The 25,172-nt window shown below is 42.7% G+C and overlaps 1 protein-coding gene across 5 annotated transcripts in view; it reads right to left on the reverse strand.

Moving 5' to 3' along the window:
- Positions 1-25,172, reverse strand: part of LOC130482703 (bifunctional heparan sulfate N-deacetylase/N-sulfotransferase 4) — a 122,762-nt gene that overhangs the window by 68,513 nt on the left and 29,077 nt on the right. For all 5 annotated transcript variants that reach the window (XM_056855526.1, XM_056855527.1, XM_056855524.1 and 2 more), the window contains exons 2-3: positions 9,596-9,683; positions 1,706-1,860 (exon numbers count right to left, since the gene is read on the reverse strand). In XM_056855526.1, the coding sequence (XP_056711504.1) occupies positions 1,706-1,860; positions 9,596-9,683 (243 nt within the window). The remainder of the gene's footprint in view (positions 1-1,705; positions 1,861-9,595; positions 9,684-25,172) is intronic.

The following is a 25,172-nucleotide window of genomic DNA, read 5'->3' on the forward strand; positions in this document are numbered from 1 at the left end:
TGGACACAAATAATTTCATGTTTAGACTAGGAAAGAAGGTGAGGCTGTGGAATTGTTTTCTGAGGAAGTATTTCATTTATACTAACCTTAAGATGGCTGAATAGGCAGGAGACTTCAGATTTAAAATGTTTTAAAATTCCCTCACTCAGGATACTGTAGTTCTGGGAGCCCAGAGAGATCTATCAGAAAGCACCTTCTGGCTACAATTACTTGGAGTCTTTGGTGGAAGCCGTGCCAATAAAAACTGGAATTAAAATGCTATACATTTGTAATGGTGATAGGCCTTCAGATGTCTAACTGTTCATAGATACTTTTCAGTGTATCTGCAGCTCTGAGCTCAAGTTGGTAATAACACTTTGTATGCCGGTATGTGAGTGTTTAAGTGTGTGAGAAAGAGAGACAGCACACATACTCAGGGAAACAATGTCTTGTCACCAGTTATTTATTATGTTTAACACAGGATCCAGCCTATCCCATGTGTGGGTGTATAAAGTGCTGTCAAGTCACAGCCGACTTATGGCGACCCCTTTTGGGGTTTTCATGGCAAGAGACTAACAGAGGTGGTTTGCCAGTGCCTTCCTCTGCACAGCAACCCTGGTATTCCTTGGTGGTCTCCCATCTACTATCTACTAACCAGGGCCAACCCTGCTTAGCTTCTGAGATCTGACGAGATTAGGCTAGCCTGGGCCATCCAGGTCAGGGCAGCCTATCCTATACATGTCAGTTATTTCCTACTTATTGTGTTGGATCCAACTAGCTTTTCCATTGGTGAAAAAGGTCACCTTTGACCACCCAAAAGGCTATTCTGGGAAGCATGGGACCCACATAGACAAAATGTATGTGGGACAGGTCTATAATAAGGGGGACAATTATGTGTGATTAAGCAAAAAGGCTACCTGAATCCAACCCACTATTAATTGAATGGTAATCTAGATTCACTTTATGAAAAGTTAGGACATTACTGTTTGGAAAATCAAAGTTTGTTTTTGTTCATAACAAGCACACAGAAGGATAGCAAATGAGCAGGCAGTGGGGAACTCCCCCCGCCCCAAAAAAACTGGCTTCAAGAATTGAAAAGCATGAGAAGATACAAGATTACTCTGAGTTCATGGACACCAGCTCCGTGTTAGACATCAGGGAGGCTGTTATGTCAGGAAGATAAATTTCTTACAAGGAAGCTTTTTTTTTAGGTAAAAGACTGTGCTTGCAAGGGAACTATGCAACTATCAAGTTCAGTATTAAGAAATTGAAGTATTACCAAGAAATAAAGTCACTGCTTGTTTCCTCATTTATCACCGACTCCTTATTTGGAGGGATTCCTCAGTACCCAAGGAAAGTGATTATGGATAACTTTCTATCATCCAAACATATAAAAAACTGCTACCAAGAATCATTACAAATGATAATTTAAAGAAACCATCTAACACCACAATTGGCTTATTTGTAAGCTGTAGTGTCCATGGGTACTTTGGATTACTCTCCTCAAGTTGCTCAAGCCCTCAGTTTGGAGGTCCTCCTGCCATCACCAAATTAGGTCTGCTTTTGTAGTTAGGGATGCTATCTACATTCTCCATTTCTATCTATTTTGTTCATTCTGATGCAGATCCACTAAGCATCTTTCTGTGACTGCAAGCATGATTGCGGTTGTTGTTTTTAAACCACCTTAATGTGTATTTCCTCCTAAGAACATTCCAAGATTACCCACTAGTGCAAATTCCTTGTTGAGAATCATCTGCTCCACCAGCGACGACTCGTTATGGAACAGGTGAGGTTGCATGTGACTCCACATATGTGGAAACCACCAGAACTCATCCACAGAATTTAGCAATAGGTCATCACCTTCATCCTCTTCAATGGTTCCTGCAAAGTTAAGGAATAATATTATCCTGTAAATAATATTCTGAATTACTCCAAATGTATTTTTTTTCATAAGGGTGATAGCTACATGAAAATGATGCTTGGAGCTTTGCTCATTTAACTGCATTTTAATGACAGACCACATAATGATAAAAAGACAATATAAAAGGACAACATTTAAATTATACTTACACATGCAGGATTTTATCACACTAACAGCCCATTCCTGAGCTGAGGCGAACGAGGACGACGGGGAAGAGGTGCAGTGGCGCCTCTTCCTAAGCCAATTCCCGAACGCCTTTAAACAACAAAAAAAGCAGTTTTGCAGCTTTTTTTGGTTTAACTGGGGCCTTTTGCCCCATAGGGAACAGCGAGGCTGCACATGCTAAAAAGCAGATGCAGCACCACCATTCCCGGTGCCGGCAGAAGTGGCCGAAAGGGGGTAGAAAGCTGCCTAACCGGCGGTTCCTCCCCCCGGGCCTGTCCCTGGAACGCCCCCTTGCGCCGGCGTGGACTCTCCCCTCCATTGCTGGCGCCACGGAGAGGCCGCGCCGGTGGAAGGGGGAGGTGCAGTCCTGTGATGCTCGGCTGCCGCCGGGACTGGCCTCGCCGCTGGTGTGAATGCGTGTAATCATTCTCAGGAATGGGCTGATAGATTGTGCTGCTGGCACCTAAAACTGTGCCTTTGCCATGCCATAAATCTGTGGCCCCAGAGTATATTATGCTGATGTGCTACTGTTGTGTGTGGGTGTAAAGGGCCGTCAAGTCCCAGCTGATTTGTAGCGACCACCGAAGGCTACTATTACCACAAAACAGAAGGAGACTGCAACTCAATTAATATGTGAACCCAACTGCACAGAACCTAGCTAGGCTAGACACCTGTTCCTAATTTCTTTCTTTTTTTAATAAATATTTTTATTAGTTTTTAGTATTAAATAGGGATACAGGGGAAAAGAAAAGGGAAAGGGAAACCCATCGGTTAAACAATATTTATCATTAAAAAAATGCATAGTTCTACCCCCTTGTAAGGTTCAATATTGCAGTCATTTATTAACATAATACATTTTATCGTCAATTTAGCTTTCATATAACTCCTAAGATTTTGTTGTTATTTTTTGATTTTGATATATTCATAGAAGGAATTCCATTTGTCTTTATTTGGTCTTTGAATATCTTTTTGTAATATTTCTGTTAGGTATGCCATTGTTATATATTCGTAAGCTTTATCTATCCAGGTTTCGATTTTTGATATTTTATCTGTTTTCCACAGTGATGCTAAAACTGTTCTTGCCGCTGTGATTAAGTATTTTTGTATGACCTGTTGGTCTTTACTGCATTCGTTTGGTGTTTTACTCAGGAGAAATAATTTAGGATCATATGTTATAGATTGACCGATGATAACTTCTATGTTCTTATGTATTTTCTTCCAAAATTTTTGGACTGATGTACATGTCCACCAACAGTGATAAAAGGTGCCTGTTCCTAATTTCAAGGAACAGATTTGCCTTGCCTTCATCAATATCAATTATCTGGAGTATTAACCTAATGAATCCTCAAGGTGGATTAAAACGAGGGTTGCCAGGCCCTTCTTCACCACCAGCAGGATATTTTTGGGGTGGAGTCTGAAGAGAGTGGGGCTTGGGGAGGAGAAGGACTTCAATGTGATAGAGTCCAATTGCCAAAGCAGCCATTTTCTCCTGGTGAACTGATCTCTAACAGCTGGAGAGCAGTTGAAATAGCAGGAGATCCCCAGCTAGTACCTGGAGGTTGGCAACCCTAATTAAATCTGAACAACTCTTATCATACAAATTCTAAAACTAAATGAATGAACAAAAAACAAAAACAAAGGGGGGGGGGAACACCCAGAATTACACAGAAACCATCCAAGAGAACAAACTAGGGCTGTTGATTTGGTTCGGTCTGAACCGAAAAACAGCCGAATTTCTTGCAATTCGGCAATTTTTTGGTTCGGAGGAACCGAACTCAAAAAGGGAAACCGGGGAGCCGAATTCGCCAAATTCGGGGTGTTCCCGAATAAATTCGGTGAATTCGGCCCCTTTAAACAGATTTGCGCCGATCTTCCCCTCTCCTCCAGGGAGCTTCCCTGGAGGCGCGCAGCGGGCCCTTTAAATAGATCTGTGCCTCCCAGCTGGGAGGGGCAGATCTATTTAAAGCCCCCCCAGCCCTGCCGGGACTCCCAGCAGGGCTGGAAGGGAGGTCTGGGGGGGTCTGGGGGGGTCTGGGGGGTCTGGTCTTGCCAGCCCCCCGCCAGCCCTGCCAGGAATCCCGGCAGGGCTTGGGGGGGGGAGGCTTTAAATAGATCTGTGCCTCCCAGCAGGGATCTCGGACTGGGATCTGGGACTCCCGGCAGGGCTGGAAAGGGGGTTTGGGGGGGTCTGGGGGGTCTGGTCTTGCCAGCCTTCCGCCAGCCCTGCCGGGAGTCCCGGCAGGGCTGGGGGCTTTAAATAGATCTATGCCTCCCAGTCAGGTGGCGCATATCTGTTTGAAGACCCTCCGCGCACCTCCAGGGAGCTTCCCTGGAGGCGCGCGGCGGGCCGTTTAAATAGATCTGTGCCTCACAGCTGGGAGGCGCAGATCTATTTAAAGGGCCCCCCGCGGGCCTTCAGGGAATCCCCCAGAAGGCGCGGGGGGGGGGCGAATTTTCCCCCGAACTCTGGATCCCCCCGAATATCCGGGGATCCGAAGGGGCGGAGTTCGGACTTCGGCACGGCCCGAATAAAAACGGGCCGAATTCAGCCGAATCCGAACTATACCGAATTTTTTTTCCAACAGCCCTAGAACAAACTTTAACAGGGGGAAATAAATCAAAGCAAGCCAAATGCCTTAAGAAATTGAACATATTATCATTGTTATTTATTTCAACAGTTTAATTGTAATTATCTTAATGGCCAAATAGCAAGGTAGAGTTGTCCCCCCACCCCCGCTTTTTTTGGCTTCCTGAATTCAACTCAAGGTCAGGGACGGAACAGAGCTTTGTGCATTGAGGAAGAACAAGTCAGCAAGGCACAGCAGCTTAAGTGTTCTAAGAGAATATGTTGAGCATCTTACATTAAAAGTCTCTGTGGGTAAACAAGTCACATTTACAGTAATTAAAGAATACCTCTCCATGTTTTATTTATGGAGAGTCAATAAAGTATATGTTTGCATGGAGAATACTTTGACATGCTGCCTCTAAGCAGAAGTGACAAAACAACAGTTCTGCCTTTAAAAAAGAAGGGCTCACTCTGGAAGCTGGATGCCTGGCTGGGTATACACCACAGCAGGTCCCTTAATGGAAGTCACTGACATGCCTCAACTCATTAAGTAGTTTTGTGCTATTTTAGTCAGCCTTAAAAAAAATCTACTGGGGAATACATATTCGCACACACACGCTCACATTTTCCATCTTGGCACCAATTACAAATTCAATATTGATAATATTTTAAGTCTGCTGGGAAATAGAAAATTTGGACAGTTGGTATGTTATACAAATTTTATCACTGAATTCTCACAAGACTTGGGAAGAGTGAGGAATAAGAAAAAGGAGGGATCAAACTGGCAAAAAAGAATGTATGTAGTATAGACAAGGTCCTTCTTATTAGGACATTATATAGCATTTAAAATTAATTTTCTCCCATCATTTAAATTACCACAACATGTTTCCATTTTCTGAGTATGGATCACTGCATTGATCCAAACAACAATCCCTTGTGGTAATGGGGGTGGGAGTCGGGCCACCCTGATCCTCAGATGCTTCTTTCAATGTGCAACTCCGTGGGCTGAATTCAAGCTGCGTTGAACTTTCATCACACTACTGCAAACCACCCTTAGGTCTGCAATCCTTGTGAGTAAGGTCTGATTTAAACTAAGGTTGTCAGCCTCCAGGTGGGGGTAGAGATCTCCCTGAGTTACAATTGATCTCCAGACTACATAAATCATGTATTTACTTATGATTTATGCATTTAAAATATTTATTCCACCTCCCCTGGAGAAAGTGACTGCTTTGGAAGGTGGACTGCATGGCATTATACTTTACCAAGATCCCCCCTCCTTAAACCCCACTCTCCCAGGGTCTACCCTCAAATCTCCAGGTATTTCCAAACCCAGACCCTGGGCATGTGCAGAAACAACTTAACTGTGAATTCCACGTCTTCACATTCATTTTAACTGGGTTGCCTTGCCTTTGTGTGCAGCATTAGTGCCAACACTGTGTATACTGCAGTAGAGGGCCAGATGCATAGAATGCAACATTTTTGCATATGCCCAGCATTACACTGAAATCTGCCCCATTTAACTCATTGCATGCAAACATGAAATGATTCCTACTGGGGAGGGCCATGGCTAAGGGGGTGAACATCTGCTTGGCATGCAGAAGATCCCAGGTTCAATCCCTGGCATCTCTAGTTAAAGGATCTGGCAGTAGGTGATGTGAAAGGCCTCTGCTCAAGACCCTGGAGAGCCACTGCCAGTTTGAGTGGACTGTACTGACTGTAATGGACCAAGGGTCTGATTCAGTATAAGGGAATGTTGTATATTTGTAAATATTGGTAAGCAATGGTGTGCCAAAAAGCCAAATCTAGGGGGAATGTAGTCCATAGCAGCACATGTACACACAACTGGTTTGGCAAAGGGCTTTACTGGCAGGGTCAGCAAAGGCCAGCTTTTTCCAGCAGCTTCTTCAGGCAAAGATGGATTTGTAAGTCTACCCCAAGTGTTACTCAAACTTCACATTTCCTCGTAAAACAATACCTCAGGAGCTTATAGTAGTAGACCTAAATAGCTAAGCTCATTCCACTAGAGATCTTTAGCACTGCATATCCAATCTTAACGTTAGCAGCTCTGGTTGCTGATCGTTTAATGGGTTGGGCAAACAGCACCACAGATCTCATTCTCTCTCTAGATACAAGATTCCAGAGAATGAAAGGCACATATTAAGACACCCTAAAAATTCACAACCTATATTCATGAAACTCTTTGGTATAATCCTGAAAACAATCAGTCACATTTGTACGTGTGTGGTTCACAGAATTCTTTCAACATACAGGATCTAGTCTCAATGGCAAAATGGCCAGTCTTTCAATAATGTGTACATTTCCCCCCAGCAAGAAAAAGGAAAATTAACTCGTTGTTCTGCTGAATGGCTTGGTACTGTAGCCAAGCTTCTCATAGTCACTTTTTCTCTAACTTCTATATAGTAACCATGAAACAGCAAGTAGGCTCAGTATGTCTCCCCTGAATCACAACGACACAAGCAATCATTTGAAGGGATCTGCTTGTAGTAGGGTTGCCAGGTTGCTGGAACAGGCAGCAATTGCCCACCAATCCAGCAGCTTGCTTGGAGCGGTGGCCGTGAGTGACATCCTTATGTCACTCCTGGGTTTAGTCCTGAAAGTGCTGCGTTGCGAAGGGGACCTTTACCACTCAAACCGAGGGGTGAAGAGGGAGGACCTGGCAACCCGAGCTTGTAGCAACCCTCAAGGATTGCTGATAGCAAAATCTTACATTGTGCTGATATAAAAGCTCTTTACTTCTAATTCACTTCAGATTTTCAAAGAGTCAGCACACTTATGTGCATGTGTATGATGATGGCAAACTTTTGTATTTTCACTTCTGCAATTCTACAACACTAGCTGATCAGTCAGCATTGGAAGCTGTTGGATCCTGGATGGGTGGCATGAGACCTGCCTGAAGGGATGCAGCAGGGAGTATTTTGCTGCTTCTGATATGTGCCAGTCGCAAATGTCTGCCTTCCCTTAAAGCTGGTTCTTAATAAAGAAGGAACAGAGCTGAGAAGGGACAGCAGACAAGTGCAGTTTAAACAGAAAATAAGGCTTAAAAGGAGAACGCAGGCAGATTTGAAATGCAAAAATGTGACAGGAAGCAAGGCATGCTAATCTGCAGAATCAGCGGGTGTGTGGGCAGAATCAATTAATTACTTAGAACTGGAAAGGTGAAGTAATCCTCTTTTCATTTAATTTAAATTCCTTTTAATCCACATATTTTCTCCCCTGGGCATAACAGTACACTTTAAAAACAAACCGTTCTACAATGCCTTCTCTCTTTCGTGACAGCAGTACTTGGTAAACCCAGTTTGTAATCCAGTGAAGTCACTGCAGGGTATGCCTCACACAGAATTACTATTTTAGCTTCATGGGGTTGGATGAGTACCTCAGTTTTTGACATTTTTTTTGGTCTTTTATTCTACTTGATAGGACAAGAAGGCCAGAACCAGTGCCAGCTTTACCCTCTCTAACACCTGGCATTTATGTCTGTTTCTTTTACAATATCCAACCTGACATTATCTACTTAGGAAAACGACCAGCTTTGTCACACGCTGAATTGGGAAATACCTGGAGATTTGGGTGGGTGGGGGTGGTGGATCCTGGGGAAGGCATATTTTGGAGAGGGGAGGGATCTCAGCAGTAAGAACATAAGAAAAGCCATGCTTGATCAGACCAAGGCCCATCAAGTCCATGGCCAACCAGGTGCCTCTAGGAAGCCCCCAAACAAGAGAACTGCAGTGCACAATGCTTTGCAATCCACCCTCAAAAACAGTCATTTCTTCTTAATGAACTGATCTCTGTAGTCTGGAGATCAATTGTAAAAGCGGGAGATCTCCAGGTTTCATCTGGAGGATGGCAACCCTATGAATAATGCATTTGCAGTCCACTTGCAATGCAATTCACAACTTGATATTACTATGTAAAATGGCAAAATCTACTAGCAAATGATTGCTAAAGTGCATTGAAAGTAGATTATTCAGCATGCGTGAAAGCATCAGAGCTCTTCTTCCACATATGCCCTTTACCTTTAGCGCCAGCATGGTATAGTGGTTAACAGCGGTGGAATCTGATCTGGAGAACCGGGTTTGATTCCCCACTCCTCCATATGAGCAGTGGACTCTAATCTGGTGAGCTGGGTTTGTTTTCCCACTTCTCCACATAAAGGCTGCTGGGTGACCTTGGTCCAGTCACACTTCTCTCTGGACTCTCTCAGCCCCACCTACCTCACAAGGTGTCTCTTGTGGGGAGAAGAAGGGAAGGCAACTGAAGGCTGCTTTGAGACTCCTTAAAGGTAGAGAAAAGTGGGGTATAAAAACAAACTCTTCTTCTTCTTCTATATGTGTTTGAAATAAACCCCACAGATTGCTGTGCTGCCTTCAAAGGAGGTTCCCCCACCCCCGAACCTTCTTGCGGCATAAAAAAATCTGTGCAACCCTTCATAGGTGGCGAATCTCACGAAAATAAAAAGGGGGTCTTCCCAGCCTGAAAAGTCTTTGGAGGCTGCCTAAAGGCGGCTGCTCCCCCAGCCCAGTGCCGGAACGCCCCGGGAATGCCACTGCGGGCTTTTACACCAGTGGGATGTTGGCGGGAGGCCCCATCAGTGTCCTGGGGCGGTGCTGCCGCAGCAGCGACCAGCGACTGGTGTCTGGGCCTCCCTGCCAGCGTTTGGGCCACTAACGCCGTTGTAAGTAGCTCAGATGCTGGCATGGGGGGCCTGGACGCTGGCGCTGCGCCTTCCTGACCTCTTAAGAGCTTTCGCCCTTCAGGCTCAGGAATGCGCTGTAACTTCCACTAAAGTTAAATTAGGGCCAAAAAATGATCCAATTACATATTTGTTAAAAAAAACATTTTCAGTGTGTATAACCTTACACACTGTCTTGCCAGCTGAGATGAATTTGCTTCAACATTGTTCCAATTGCAGAACTGCTACCTGAATCTCCATAATTCCTTCTTACCTGTGTGGTGAAATTTTCCTGAAAATCCAAGGTTGAAGGTAAAATTTGCAACCTGAGTGCGTAGTAAAGTTTGAGTCTCTAGTAAGGCCTGAAACAAATAAGAAATAGCATGGATTTAGAAAAAAACGGCTCATTTCAAAATGGATATTGAGCTTCAAAGTTAAGAATCTTAGCACATTTAGATGTACAACCCCTTCCCCCTACTTTAATCTACATCATAAATATACACCAAGTTATATTTTCATGGATGGAACATATACACTAAAGAAAATTCCATGAACTAAATTTTGTGATTACATTTTATTCTGCAACTGCAGTTCTTGTATCATAAACACAACTCCAATGATATAAAAAGTAGTAGGGCCTATCAATTCAGGCCTCCCAAACTCAGGAAGGTTCGCAAAATGTAAAATCCCTGGCCATATTAGTCTATCTTCACTTGCTAAGAACTCTGAGCATCTCACAGTAGGACCAGTTGTAGCCTCTTGACTAAAGCCCTGCTAATTACATTCATATTCCATAGTTTTCCTCATGGAACTCAAGATCGTATGCATTGGATTCTCCCATCCGAGCAGATCCATCTTTGCATAACTGCAGCAGTACTGTTTCATTTACCTTCAGAGCACATCCTGGAGTTAGACCGGTACTTTCACAACATTCCTACTACTTTCCTATCCCTCTAATCCATACTTAATCTATGTTTAGAAGAAGAAAAATATGGATGGATGGACTCTCTTTCAGAGATTATGGAATAGGATTTCACCAGAGAGATAAACACCAATGTGCTTCAAACAGATTTCAAGCAGGTCACTGGTGAGCAATAGACACAGGTCGTATGGTGGCTTGCTGAGATATCTATAGCTATCACCAGTAAACGCCACTAAAAAAGAAAGGGATTCAGTGCCTTCACTAGAGGACATCAGGTGGTGGTGATGTAAACTGCTGCAGCATCATGCAGGCACACAGCTACTGTGCAGGTATCAGAACCCAGCATGAATGGTGTTGTTATCACCTGCACTCACTCCAGGTATTATTTAGTACCCACTCAGCAGCCATGTGTTTGCACAGTGCTGTGTAGGGTTGCTAGCCAGTGGCTAGCACTTGAAGGGAGCAGCGGGGTCGGGACACAGGGAGCGCTGTTATGTTGATGATGTGATGTAATTTCTGGGATGAACCCGGATTTGACGTCACATTGCAATAGGATTCAGCAAAACTCTATGTGACATCACTTCTGGATTTGCCCCAGGAAATGACATCACAACATCAATGCTATGGTGATTTTTGCTTTATTCCCCCCTCCCCTCATCAGTGGTGCTTAGTGGCAGTAATTATACTCTTTCCAAACAAACATAACAAAAGACCGTGTGAACCCCCTTGTCGAGCAATGACAAAATGTAGCTGTTCATTCCTTATAGACTATAAATTAAAATACAACTAACTAAAGCAATTTCCAATGGCAACTTTTTTTTTCTTTTTTCTTTTTTGCAATGGAGTGGGGATACGTATATCTTGGAACAGCATAGACCACCAGCTTTTTAAAGTTTAGCCACAGTACAGGTCACTGAGGAGAAAAAAGCATATTTCCCCCAGCATTGTGAAAATTCTGTTTTGGCCTAGCAACAGAGGACCAAGGCAGGAAAATTGATGGTGAAGTTTATGCTAAATTTGAGGCCACTGGCCTTGTAGCGGGCTCCAGTGTTTCATATCTGCAGTCATGGCAATGAACATAGTCTGGATTTCATTCTCTGAAATGAAAAATGCCACTTTCAGGGTGCTCCTTATACAAGCTGTCATGTGTAGTTCTATGGTGGTTTGGCATGTGCAAAGCATGTACAATTACTTAAAACTGGAGCAGAAATCATGTGCATTCTGTCTGCAAATATATACACTTCCAATATATTACATGGGGTGGGAAGACAAGGGAAGTTGTCCTCAGTTTAAAACTCTACGAGCAAAAAAATCTGGCAGAAGAACAAACACACACGAGAAGCCAATTGGCAGCCTTAATTTGACCAATTAGTATTGATGTTTTAATGCGTCCTCTTAAGAATAGGCAGTCAGTAGATTTATTGGGCTTGAATCCCATTAATTAATGTTTCTGATACAGGTATGATGGTGTTTCCAAGTAAGCTGCTCATAAATGTATCCATTTTTTAAATCTTCACTAATGACTTTGGGTTAAATCCAGCAGAAAATTTCCACTTGTGCTAGAGTTTTTACGCAAGTAGAAATGCAAGAAAAATTCCATAGTAGCCACATAAGCAAAGTCAAACTCATTGTCTGCCAGTTACATTTCTAGTGCAACCAATTTCTGGGCATTATAATATACAGGGAAGAAAGTGTTAGGTGATGCACAAGACATTGTGCAAGGGGAACTGCACTAAGTCCATTTATGTTTCCACTTGCACATCATTTGTTCCAAGCTCAAGAGATGTAGGCATGTTAGCAGGCAAAACAACCACCAGTCTTGCAGCACCTTAAGGACTTAGGAATTGGATCCAAAGGACTGCAAGAACAGTTTTGCTCGTAATATGGGACTTCCCACCTCCCCCTTCCTGCTGCAGCAAGCCAAGAACCCCAATACTCTGGTCTTGGAGTCTGAGCACCCCCAGGATGACCACTGGTTGTGAAGCAGCAATCTACAGCGGGAGAAGAAAGTGGTAAAAATCCCATCTTCAGAAAATGAGGTCTGGGTGCAATTCAGTAAATTGATTGTGGAATAATTTTCTGAGAACCACAATGAGCTGCATCTGATAAAGTGAGTGCTGGCTCAGGAAAGAAATCTTTGTGTTAATCATATCTCTGCTTTGGGTTAATCATATAATTATATAATCAATATTTTTGCGTTTCCCCACAAATTCTTGTTTCCCCCCACAAATTAGCCACCAACTGTTAGTGTTCAGCAGTCTAATTTAAATATGCTCTATTAAAATATTTAGGATGAAGATAAAGAGTTTTAAACATAACTGGGCCAAACTGGAATGACCTTCAGAATCTTAATATGCTTCTGAGTATGCAGTGGCCCACTATATGCATAGAAATATAGTTCTCTGATACATAGCATACAGTATGAAGATGGATTGTTGGTAGAGTGTGTACAGTCAATGCCTCGACTAGTCCAGACTAGCGTTTCTATGGGCACAAGGATTACTACTCATGGAACACAATTTTCCTCCCTCCTCCCTCCTGTGGCAGGCTAAAATGCCCCCCTGCAAAAAAAACAAAAAACAAACCCTGTTTCTGCAGGTCCCCTGTCCCCAAGGAACATGATTTAAGTAGGCATTTTGGGCTGCCATAGAAGGGGGCAAGCAAGAAAACGGCACTGCACGGGCAGAAATTCTTGCACCCATGGAAATGCGAGTCTGGATCTCACCTTATGACTACTGAAGAATTTGTTAGTATCTGATGCTGCTGCTGAAGCATTTCTAAAGCTGAGCCAGTGTGGAATTGAACAGTACACACGCGGGACTCCACCAGAAACACCCAGTAAGCTGCTTGGAGCATTCTAATGGAAGTGGGAATTGATAAAGAATAATAAAATAAAGGATGTCATTTCCCTTAGGTATGGAACCATGTTTGTCTTTCTTTTAATGCAGGGGCAGAGTTGTTTGACGGCACACAGATGAGGGTAGCGATCAAAAAAACAAAGTGTTTCCATGCACACATTCTAAGACCTATATTTTATTTTTAAAATCCTTTTACTATTGAGAAGTTAAAAAAAAAGAAAAGATTCCCCTCCTTAAGGCCGTGTATGTCATTTAGCAATTAACTCAACACTATCACAGATAAAAGAATAGAACCTTTCAAATCTGGTGAAATAAACATTGGTTTCACAAGGAAAGACTTGTCAGATATCTTAGGAAACAGGAAGGGTCTCATCATCAGAATGCCCAGCTCAGACATTTGCATTCAAAAAGGTAATCAGATAAAGCACTTCTATTATCCAAGATCTTTGTGGAGTTGTTGGTTTCATTATATTAATGGATTCTCTGCTTTGTGGGTAGGAACACAAATCTCTCTTCAGCATCTATAGGACAAGTCTTTTTATTTATGTATGTTTTGCCTCTGCTCAGCAGGACTTTAGATTCATCCGTGTAATTACGCTGTGTAGGTTTGAGTTGACTTGTCTTTATTCTTCATAATAATTGCTGCATCTATTAAGGAGGACTGATATTTTCCCACAATGTCCTTGTTAATTACAGCTATCTCCTTCATTTGCATAATAAACTGGGGGGGGGGCTATTTTTCCAGGAACATTTCATGGGTAATAGGAAGCAATTTGCTTTCCTTTATTAAGTACATTAAAACTTCATGCCCCAGACATCATTGACTGTAAACATTTGATTCTGCTCAAATTTAATGCACCAAGGCATTTTGCTGTGCCATATTAGCTTTATTTATGTGCTGTGTTCTGGATTGTTAGCTACTAATGAGACTTCCGTTCTTATTGCTCTAAGGCCTGAACACTAACCTCATTTTAATGAGATCATTATTTGCTGTCTTCTGAATGGAAGACAACAAATTTGCCTTTTAATTAAAGGTCAAAACACCTCTAGCCAAGGAGAGTGAAGAGGTTATCAAATCCTTTGGGAACCTGAAGGAATAGCTTTTTCTCTCTTCCTTATTTCTATGCCAAGAAGATACAGGCCAGACTAGGCTAGGAGTATTACTCTGGAGGGGTGAAACACTAAATATAAGCTAAGCGATAAGAACACAAAAATGTGGTAGCTAGAGTTCCCAAGACATTGTAAAAAATGAAAGTCTGCCAAAGTAATTGAAGAGGTTTTACTCCTAACCCAAAGGTCTGCATGGATCAATACATCTGTGGGAGCTGGATCCCTTGTTTGCATGAGGAATCATTTATAAAGGTGCAGAGGACAGATGCCAGATTAATTGACCCAACAAAAACTAATCTCATATTTCTTATCACAAAAAAGAGAGACTAACATAATAAATAACTTGAGTGGTTTTAGTGAGTCATGCATGGATATGAAGAAGTAAATATTTGTTTTTCCAGTGCTCCATGCACATGGATATGCAATTGCCAGACGTTTGCAGACAAGTATAGCCTTGTTCAGTTAGTACATTTGACCGATGTGTACAGGACAAAACATACTACACATGATCCTCCTGATACACACAGTCTCAAAATGACCCTGCTGCCCTGCGAGCCCCACTCTATTTCAGCCCTCTGAGGTATCTAGGCACTCAGTGAGTCTCTGTCCAGTGATACACCACTCTTCTGAGCCTGCTTGACTCTTGGAAATTTTCTCACACTTCTCCTTTGGTACACTGCCATCAGCTTGTCAAATTTGAAATTTCTAACCAAGAGGGTCAATGTGCATATCAGCTATACAGAGGGGGCGGGAATGATGCAGATCAACTGAATGACCTGAAAACTGCCCATGGTTCCAACTGCAAAATGAATTCCAGAACTTCTCCTTATTTGACTGAAATTCACAGGATATAGAATGTAAAGAACCCATGACCCCATAAAATAATGGAATGGCAAAAAATTCAATGATCCCTGGTATAAACTCTACAAATCATAAAATTGTTATAATATCTTTAAGATCTTTTAAAATCACAAACTGTACCATGCCTAACTATCCACAAGTTGGATTTTCCTGGGATCTTCGTATTCTTTGTAAAATGCAAAACTAGTATTGGCTGAAACAAGCTTTACATGTTAGTTTTACTTTATAACTGTATTTTGAAGTGTAGACTAATTTCTAATACATTCAACATTCATGAAGATCAGTATGTAATTACTTCCTACTTAACACAAGGAAGCATTATGAAAGAATGAAGAGTAGTAAAGGGAAACAATTCTTCCAAGAACTTCACATCAATAGTAGTAGGAGAGGTAACAGCAAAACATCCTGTGTTGCTCTTTTCTAGCTTGTAAGAATCAGGAAAGTGTCTGGAATCTAATTGCCCATAATTCAGTGTACAGAACTTCAGCCATTCTTCTATAGGTAACCAATTTCAGTTGAGTGAGATGAATGGTGTAATACCGCAAGAAATACACCAATTACTCATGAGTTATTGACCATCAATACTGCTAGTACTACAACACCTTATTTGGTTAAACAGTTTGTGTTATGGATTTGATAACAAAATGCCAGGAATATTCCAGGCATACAACTAACTTTTAAATGAGAAGAGTTTGAGAATTATTATTTGGGGGTAACTGTGAGTCATGAACAATACAGTTCTAAGCAGAGGTGTTAATTGTAAGAAGACCTAATTTGGTGTACTATATTAGGGAGATAGAAGTTCAAGTTTCTACTCAGTGAGTGACCTTGAGTGAGCTGCTAAGTTCTAAGGTTGTCAACTCCAGACTGGGAAACTGCTGGAGATCTGAAGGTGAAGTATGGGGAGGGTGGAGTTTGGGGATGGGATGGGATGGGATGGGAGGGAGCTCATTGGAGAAGTGATGAGATACAGTGATGCCCTCTGAAGCTTCCATTTTGTTCAGGGGAATTAATCTCTGCAGTCGGGAGATCAGTTGTAATTCCAGGAGAACTCCGGAACCCACCTAAAAGTTAGCAATCCTATTGCTAACCCATATCCACCTTATAAGATTTTGTGAGTATAACTGGTGTGTGTGGGGGGTATGTATGTCATCCAGGTTAGGAATGCTCAGTTGTCTGCCAGTTCAGGTCATGTCCTGTTTGTGGGTAGCAATCATGGGAGTTGTGCTATATATCTGAACAGATCGAAGATATCATAATAAGGGAAAAGATAACTATGCATGTCTGATTACATGCTGCTTTCTCACACCTGCTGTTTTTCCACTGCCTCCAATTTAAAAGGCACATTGTTAAAAAGGGGAAAAAAATAAGATTTTACATTTTGACCTTTTTGTTGAACATTACTTTGATGTCTCTATATACCTTACATTGGAATAACTGGATGTCCATTAATGGCAGCTGAGTTGCCCAGATCCATATTAATTCATGCATGGGCAATACCACTCATGGGAACTGCAGTTTATTTCTCTCTGCAGGCACAAAACTATTTTTAAAAATTAAAACTGCCAAAAGGAATGTGTCTCAGGACTTGTTCCAACACAAAGTTACTGGTAGATGTGACCTCTGTTGATAAGCAAAAAGAATGGCGGCTTAATCAAAGATAAAGTTGCTCTAAAAGGGGCAAACTGAGTGATCTAAGCTTGAAAAGTAGGTCGCTTAATGACCCAACGACAAGCCCAGGGAATGCATGCTTTCTTTTCCAGTGACTGAGGAGAATGAATTCGCAGAAGTCACCACAATCTGAAACATCAGAGTAAATTAAATTTATCTACCAAGACATGACTGTCCTTTAGCACACAACAGATGCAAATGGTGCTTGAGGCAGAATTTTAGTAGAACAGTAAGACTGAGGCCATCTGTAGAGGGGGCTCAACTTGTATGTAAGTGAGTTTGATCAAGATAAATTTGGCTGATGAGTACATTTGCATCAAAGGTCCCAGCATCCTGGATCCAAATACACCATTTCCCCTTTCTATGGACCTGCTCTCTCCACCAACCACTAGAATCGCAGATAAAGGATAAATTGGAATTTCCCTGCTTGAGCATTACTTGGTGGCAGAGCTCATTCGTTTTTCATATAATGTCTTGGGTACAGTCCTCTGCATCTCCAATTTAAAGGGTCTGCCAGAGATTTTAGCAAGTCACTACCATGCCAGGCAATACAGGACTGGATGAATCAATGATGAATCAGCAGGTTGGATCATTCAATTTTGCCCAATTTCCCCATTACACATGGCTTTGAACATTCATGTCCCATGACCCCCCAGCATGCCCTCTTTTGGTGGTCAAATGCCACCTTCACCATCAGAAAAGCTGATTGCATCCAACCCAGTATAAGGCAGTCACATCCCTAAGTCAACAAACCAATCAGACCCATCCCAATGTTTTGACATTTTTGACAGGAGGCATTTGAAAAGTAGGAATGTATGTGTTCCAACTATCCATTATACTATCCCCTGTAGAAATAGGGGCAGTAGGCAATATGTACAAAGGAGCTAACTCATTGTTATTTCAAAATCTGCTGAATCATGGCAGAATATACTGTCATCCATTTCTCATAGCAGACGTGAACAGAAATGGAAGGACACAGTAGTGGAGATGAAAATCCAGTCCACCATATTTTCTTCCTACCTGAGATTGGGCCCTGTTATTGGCAGAAACAGGAGCTGCAATCATGTATCTGGAAGGATATGCTTCTAGGTCACAAATCTTTCTGCCAAATAATGTTACTGGCATTGGATTGTCCTCAAGCAGAAGTGATGAAGTGGTCCACTGTGCTTTCAATCGTACAGTTAAGGGATTTGCAGCACATCCATTATCAGTCCTCTTCTGCAGAGGTTTATGTAACCCGAGTTTGGAAAGATTCCTACAGAAATTCATGCCAGGCTGAAATTACAGGAAAATAAGCTTTCTAATCTGAAAAAAAGGAGAAAGGAATTGGGTCTTTAATAGCTAGTTGCATCAATAACTGTAGTTCAGTAAGCTTATCTTAATTGAGGCTTCACCACACCAATCAAGGACAACCTTGAAAGGATTTACTCTCTTCAGCAAATGGAGTAAAATGTTAATACTATAAGCAAATTCTGCAAATTTGGGTTTTTATCATAGAAATAACTTTACTAGGAGAAAGCACCAATAAAAAGGGATGTTTATAACTATGAGCCATGTTTTTGATGGCTGATTCTAGCAATGAATTCCCTTCCTGAAGTGGTAACTATCATAGCAATCCCTAACAGAGTAATACTCTTCCAATGGCAGTGACTCCCCTCACACTCGCCTGCTGCTTCGCTCCTTCGTTGGCATGTGTGTGTATGTGTTAAGTGCCGTCAAGTCCCTTCCGACTCATGGCAACCCTATGAATGAAAGTCCTCCAAAATGTCCTATCTTTGACAGCCTTGCTCAGATCTTGCAAATTGAAGGCTGTGGCTTCCTTTATTGAGTCAATCCATCTCTTGTTGGGTCTTCCTCTTTTCCTGCTGCCCTCAACTTTTCCTAGCATGACTGGTAATGGTCATTTGCATAGTTAAGCCGCGTTTGTGATTTTCATGGTTCCTTCAGTAAATGCTTTGGTGCGGGGGTGGAGCAATTACAAAAGGTCACGTTAAAAGGGCTCTTAAGAAATGTGAAGCGGGTATGTGCTGGCTTCGCAGTCAGTTCCTGAACGACGGTTCAGCATGAAAAACTCAAAAAAAATATGCGGGGCACTTCAGCTTGGAATGCGCTGCTAATTACCAAGCATAAATGGCCAGAGAATGCTTGTTGACTGTTTTGTCAGCTGATGCAGAATTTCTGGTCTTTTTGGAGTAAACAAATTAAATAAGTGTCCAGTTTTATTCCAGAAAAAATAATTGTACTCCAGGTGTCAAAAATATGAAAAAAAACTAATGTAAATCATTATGAAAATCCTTTGTATTTTAAAAGGATCGTTATTATTAAGAAACTGTATTGAATGTGGATTATATATAAATGAACATAGTGTGGAAAAATCTCTTCCAGCAACATATGAGCCATTCATTTTTATTAGTTAGTTGGTCATCTGCTTAGGTCCCTGGTTTTTAAAGGAAATTGTAAAGAGGGCACCGAGCGACTATTTATACATATAAACTTAAAAATCCCCCAAACTTGGCTGTTGTTTACTGGGCCCAACAGAATTCTTGTTCTCAGATCCTCCAAAATATAATCAGAGCTTTCCCCTTGATTCTTTATTATCCCTATAAATTATTTATTGTAGTAACCTTGTTTTTTTTTTAAACACTCCATCCTCTGTTTTATTTATCCTATACTTCTGAACTCAAAAATCTTAAATCTGTGCTTTAAATTTACTGCTTAAGAACCAGACGCTGCAGGAGATGCCTGTCCTGTAGCAACATTTAATGTTTTCAGCACCTCACTGCTGTCACACTGTTAGTTATTGGTTTTAAAAAGGGAGAGAAGAAAGAGAGATTGGAGCAAGGAAGACCTCTTCGAATCTCCAGCTGTCCTTCTGTTTTCATGAGGGGCGTGTTTGTTCTGGGCTAGATTTAGCTAACAGCTCACCAGAGGCGTTTCCTCCTATTTAAATCAAAAGGTCTCAAACTGTTATGCTGGGAAAGGCCACAAGAAAGTACAAGATATATGGATGTGTCAGTGCCTATTCTTGCCCCTGGTGCTAAACAACAAACATAAAAACAGAGAGCAGAGAGGGTTTTTTCCCCCTTCCTTTATTTCCCTCTCTGTAACAGCATTTTTAAAAAAGCAACCTCTTGGGTAATATTGAAATAATAAGTAATTGCCGAATATTCCCTCTGAATAGGGTTGGTTTGAAGACTTCAGGGCAGCCTCTTTACATGAAGTTACCAGTTGTTTCCTTTTATCAATGAGGGGCAGAAGAGAGGGGAGATATAAGCTAAGGCAGCAGCCTTAAGTCCTCTGCCCAGGTGATTCCTGTAGGCACACGAATCCCCATGCAGACTGCCATGAAGGACTGGAGGTTTGACATACAAATTTGGCATCTTTCAGCCAAGGGGTATAATAAAATGAGTTAGGACGAAGGGAACATCACAGGGTATGAACCTTTAAACTTGAACCAAAGTGGTCACTGAATCTGTTAACGCCCCTAATGTGAAAAAACAATGTCAATAATAAAAAAAGTCAGCTGTATGAAAAGTAGTGGCTACACATGTAGATTGTAATTGTATTGACTCACTCTGTATAACCCATCTTGAGTCCCAGTGAGAAAGCTGGACTATAAATGATGCAAACAAAATAAATAAATAAATAAATGCTGCTCCCAAAGTGATGGCATTGAGGTTCTGTTGCCTTTTGAAATATTTCCCACCTAGCATGTTTTCTGATAACAGCAAATAAGGTGTAATTTGAAATGTGAACATCTGTAACTAGGTATTCAGCCATTCATCTGTGGAGAATAAGAGCTCAAGTGACACCTATCGCCACTTCCTTCTTTTCTGCACCCAACATCAAGAACAGTCCTAAGCAGAGTTACAGCCTTTTAAGGCCACTTATGTCAATGGTCTTAGAGTGGTGTAACTCTGCTTAGGATAGCACTGTGAGCTTCTCTTGCTAGGAAATATCATATAATGGAAGTTAACAATTGTCTTGCCTAGAGACAGTATTTGGTACATCATAGAGTTATACCTCAATAATGTTTCCCTTGGGTGAAGATATTAGCCAGCATGGTATAGTGGTTAAGAGCGGTTGACTCTAAACTGGAGAACCGGGTTTGATTCCCCACTCCTCCACATGAGTGGTGGACTCTAATCTGGTGAACTGGGTTGGTTTCCCCACTCCTACACATGAAGCCAGCTGGGGGACCTTGGGCTAGTCACAGTTCTCTTTGAACTCTCTCAGCCCCACTCATCTCACAAAGTGTCTGTTTGAGCTGTCATGCCTTTAGTCTGTACCTGCTAGTCTTCCTAATAAAGAGTTTTTACATCAGGAAAAAAAAGTGTCTGTTGTGGGGAGGGGAAGGGAAGGAGAGGTAGAGAAAGTCAGCATATAAAAACCAGCTCTTCTTCTTCTTCTTCATAGATGATTTAGATGACTGAGAAGAAATTACCCATATATATGCACAAACACACACACACACAGGTGGTGTGGCCAAGTGTAGTGGCCAGGTGTTGTGGCCGTTGGTGAACCTGGCAATGTGGGGGATGCTTTCCCCTTACCTGGGCCCCAAACATGCCCCATGTGTCTGGGTCAGCCTAATCCCCCACCTTCTCTTCCATGTAGAGAGCAATAAAAAGGGAGCAGCTGGAGACCCACCACGACTTGCAGCATATGCTTTCTCCAGGGGCCACCAGTGCATGGAAGGGCTGGCAGCATCTGAGACAGTGGCAGCCAGGCACTGGGAGGTGTTTCTTGCTGTCATAAGGGATGTTGGGGATGTACAGATGCACATAAAGAGGCTGCTGGGGGACCTGTCAGCGGTTATATGGGTCCCCGCATGATGCCACACCTCAGTGGTCCCCCTCCTGCTCCACCTCCACCAGGGGTGGCCTGGAGGTCAGCCCAGTGATGCCCTTGGCAGTGTGGGTGGGCTACTGGGTGAGCAGAGGACACCGGTGAGCAGAGGACACCCGTGACTCCACCAACTCTCAACATCTCCCCATGCCCCTTCTATGGTGATGGCACCCTATGTAACATGTGGTACAAGGGCCTGCTTGGGGTCTCTGTAGGAGGGGGATTGCTGGGGCCCTTCCAACTCTGTCAGCTGCCCAGGGACTTGTGACAGGACTCGATCCCTTTAAGGGGGTGGCAGTGTGTACTGCAGACTCAAAGCCAGCATGCCAGGCCATGCCCCTTCCTGCCCCTGGGCTGTGACAAGCATTGGGATAGGCCCCCAGGCCAGCCAGCCCAATTGGTTCTGCCTGCCCTGTCTGTCACAGCTCAGCCATCGCAACACAACACCTGAATGGGATGGATAGTTTCTGGGGATACTGAGAAAGGAGAAGAGAAAGAAAGATGGTAAGACATGAAGAACAGAAAAAGAGAAGACAATATGGTATGTCATTTTGATTCTAGATAAATTAATGAACTGCAGTAAATTTTGACAAACCTTATTCCTTTATAATTGTTTCAGCTTTTCAAAATTGTGTTTTCCCAGCAAATATGTCCACAACTAATGTCATAAATGTAGAACTGGTGAGGTATAAGTAAAAAAAAAAATTGATTTTGGGTTTTAAAAGGCTGTATTTTAACCCTTTCAGTACCACAGTTCATTGTTACCACTCATTTACAATCTACTGAAAGTTATCGGTTCTTTTTCATGTGAGCCATCAGTGCCATCATGAATCCCTGTTTTTATGTTGTTGTATTTTTTAATGCAGGGTATAAATGCTGTTTGTACATAGATTAATGTCAGAAATTTCAATCTGTCTCTGAGGAGTTGCTAAACTACAGAATATCCGTCCCTATAACCAGGCTAAGTGCCTTTCATCCCTTACAAATGTTCTCTCTCCCCCCTTCACCCCGTGTGCATTTCTAGACTTATTTCCTTACTCTGGCATAATACATGATTCTGTCTAATGCAACCAGTAAATGCTGAAAGTAGCATCTGAAAAAACCCTGAATCAGCCAAATGTTCTCCCATAACTACCAAATCTTTGAGTGAGTTAAACACTTTTAAGCAATTGTATTCAGCAGTTTCTAAATACAGACATGAGGGCAGAAACTTTCTGTAAGGACAAAATGGAAGAAGTCCAATCGAAACATCTGTTTTTATGTCTTGACACTGTCATATACAATTCAGGGGTGGTCTTAGCTATGGGGCAGCTGCTCTGGGCCCCAGACTGGGGGAAAACCATTGACTGCTGTACATCCATTGAGAGGAGATGGGAACATGGGTGGGTAGATTTCTGAGGGAGGTTTGTGTGGGGGCAGGAAGGGAGAAATGTGGTGTGACTAGGGGAGGTGGGAAGGGAAGAGAGCTGTGTGTGAGAGTGAGAGAGAATAAATCTGTTCTTCAAAGTCAAACAGAAGTTGTTTCTGCTGGGAATTTAAGAGGATGGATTATTATCATCAGCTTTTCCCCACTTTCAAAGTCTGTCATACCAACTGAACTGACTGACCCCTCCCAACACGTGAAGAAAGCCTCTGCCACAACAGTTGCTAGGTCTGATTAACCCAAGAAAGCATAACATCAATTCTATGTGCAGCAGCAATTGGGGGTGGGTAGGGGTGGAAGAGAGGCAAATTCCTTGCTAGAGATCATCAGGAAAGGCTGGGAATGAAGCGGCCAAATACTGTAATGCTCCGATATATAGCTATAACATGGTCTCATTGGGAATACCCTGTACAGTTCTGGTTGCTGCATTTCAAAAAGGACATTGGAAAAGTACAGAGAAGAGCAGCCAAAAAGATCGGCAAGTGATCAAAATGATCATCTGTGAGGGAGTGGATGGATTTCTGTGGGAGGCTTTGGTGAGAACAGGAGGGGAGAGAAGAAGTGTGCTTGTGTCTGTGGGGCTCCCTCTCCTATAATACTGGATGGAATTCCAGATCACTCTATGACATCAATTGGCAGCAGATTCAAGACAGACAAAAATAACTAGTACTTCACACAATAAGGAGTTTACTTGTGGTACTCACTACCACTGTCACAAAAATGGAGTGATGGCCACTGGTTTAGATGGATTTAAAAGGGGTTGGACACATTTATGGAGAATGGATCTACCTACCCTGTTTTTCAGCTAACAGGCAGCGGTCTTCCTGGGACTGGCAGGCAGGAGTCAAAGCAGGCAGGCAAGTGGCAGGAGTCAAGGAGAGCAGGCAAGCCAGAAGGATGCAGGTGACAAGGAAGGCTCACAAGCATCAGGGCAGGTACAAGGCAGGTGGGAACAAAACAGAATAGGCAGGGTATGGAGATAAGAAGGTGTCGAGGAAGCAGAAGCCAAGGCAGTGACAGCAAGCCTTATAGGAGCTGTTGAACCAGCAAAACTTCCAAGCTTCTGCAGGCTTACACAAGAAGCTATGGATCTCCACCCTTTCTGATGATCTGGTTAAAAGTCCCAGCTCCAGTCCAGAGCTGCAACACCTCATCTGCTTCCTGAGAGAGACTGGAGAGATGCAGACCCTGGGCTGCTCATCATCTGTCTCTGCCCTGGTCCTCCTTCATCTCTGATCTTAAGGTTCTCATCTCTGATCTTAAGGTTCTCGGTGGTTGCTGGACCTTGGCAGGGCTTCTGAAGTGGCTCCAAGTCATCAGAAGGTGCCAACAGGGCTTTCCAGATGGTTACTGGTCTGTTGGCTCACTGGGGGTCCACAACTGGTTGCTGTGGCAGGATCATGGGGTCCACCTAGGAGTGCTCAGAGGGCCTAAGGGGGACACCTCATCATCTGAAGAGTCTGCCTCATCCAGGGTTGCCAACTGTGGGTTGGGAAATTCCTGGAGATTTGGGGTGGAGCCTGGAGAAGGCAGGGTTTGAGGAGGCGAGGGACCTCAATAGGGTATAATCCATATTATGTATTTATTTTTACTTCTACCCCATCCTTTCTCAACCAAGATCGTGCTCAGGGTAGCTAACAACCAATAAAATGCATAAAATTTAAAACAGAACTCTATTCAGCATATAAATCAGGATTTAAAACCATTTCCAGCATTAAAATTCCAAGAGGTGCCCCTACTGATAACAGTCGAACAAACAAAAGAACAAAAAAATGGGGAAAGAAAAGGGAATGGGAAAAGGGGAAAACAGGGAAAGGGAAGGGAAGGGAAAAGAAGGGAAGGGCAAGGAAGCCAGCTAGAATGGAACCATTGCTGTCCTCAACCATAGGCCTGGTGAAACATTTCAGTCTTACAGGCCCTGCGGAACTAGGGTTGCCAACCTCCATGTACTAGCTGGAGATCTCCTGCTATTATAACTGATCTCCAGCCGATAGATCTCCAGGCTCCACCTCAAAACCTCCTGCTGGTATGAAGAGGGACCTGGCAACCCTATGCAACAGGGCCCAGGTCTCATTTGATAGAGACTTCTGCCAGGCCAGAGCTAGAGCCAAGGACAGCTGGATACTTTTTGGGACAGGGACCACCAGTAAGCTGTTAC

Source organism: Euleptes europaea, chromosome 9 (genome assembly GCF_029931775.1).
Source record: "Euleptes europaea isolate rEulEur1 chromosome 9, rEulEur1.hap1, whole genome shotgun sequence".
Lineage (NCBI taxonomy): Eukaryota > Metazoa > Chordata > Lepidosauria > Squamata > Sphaerodactylidae > Euleptes > Euleptes europaea.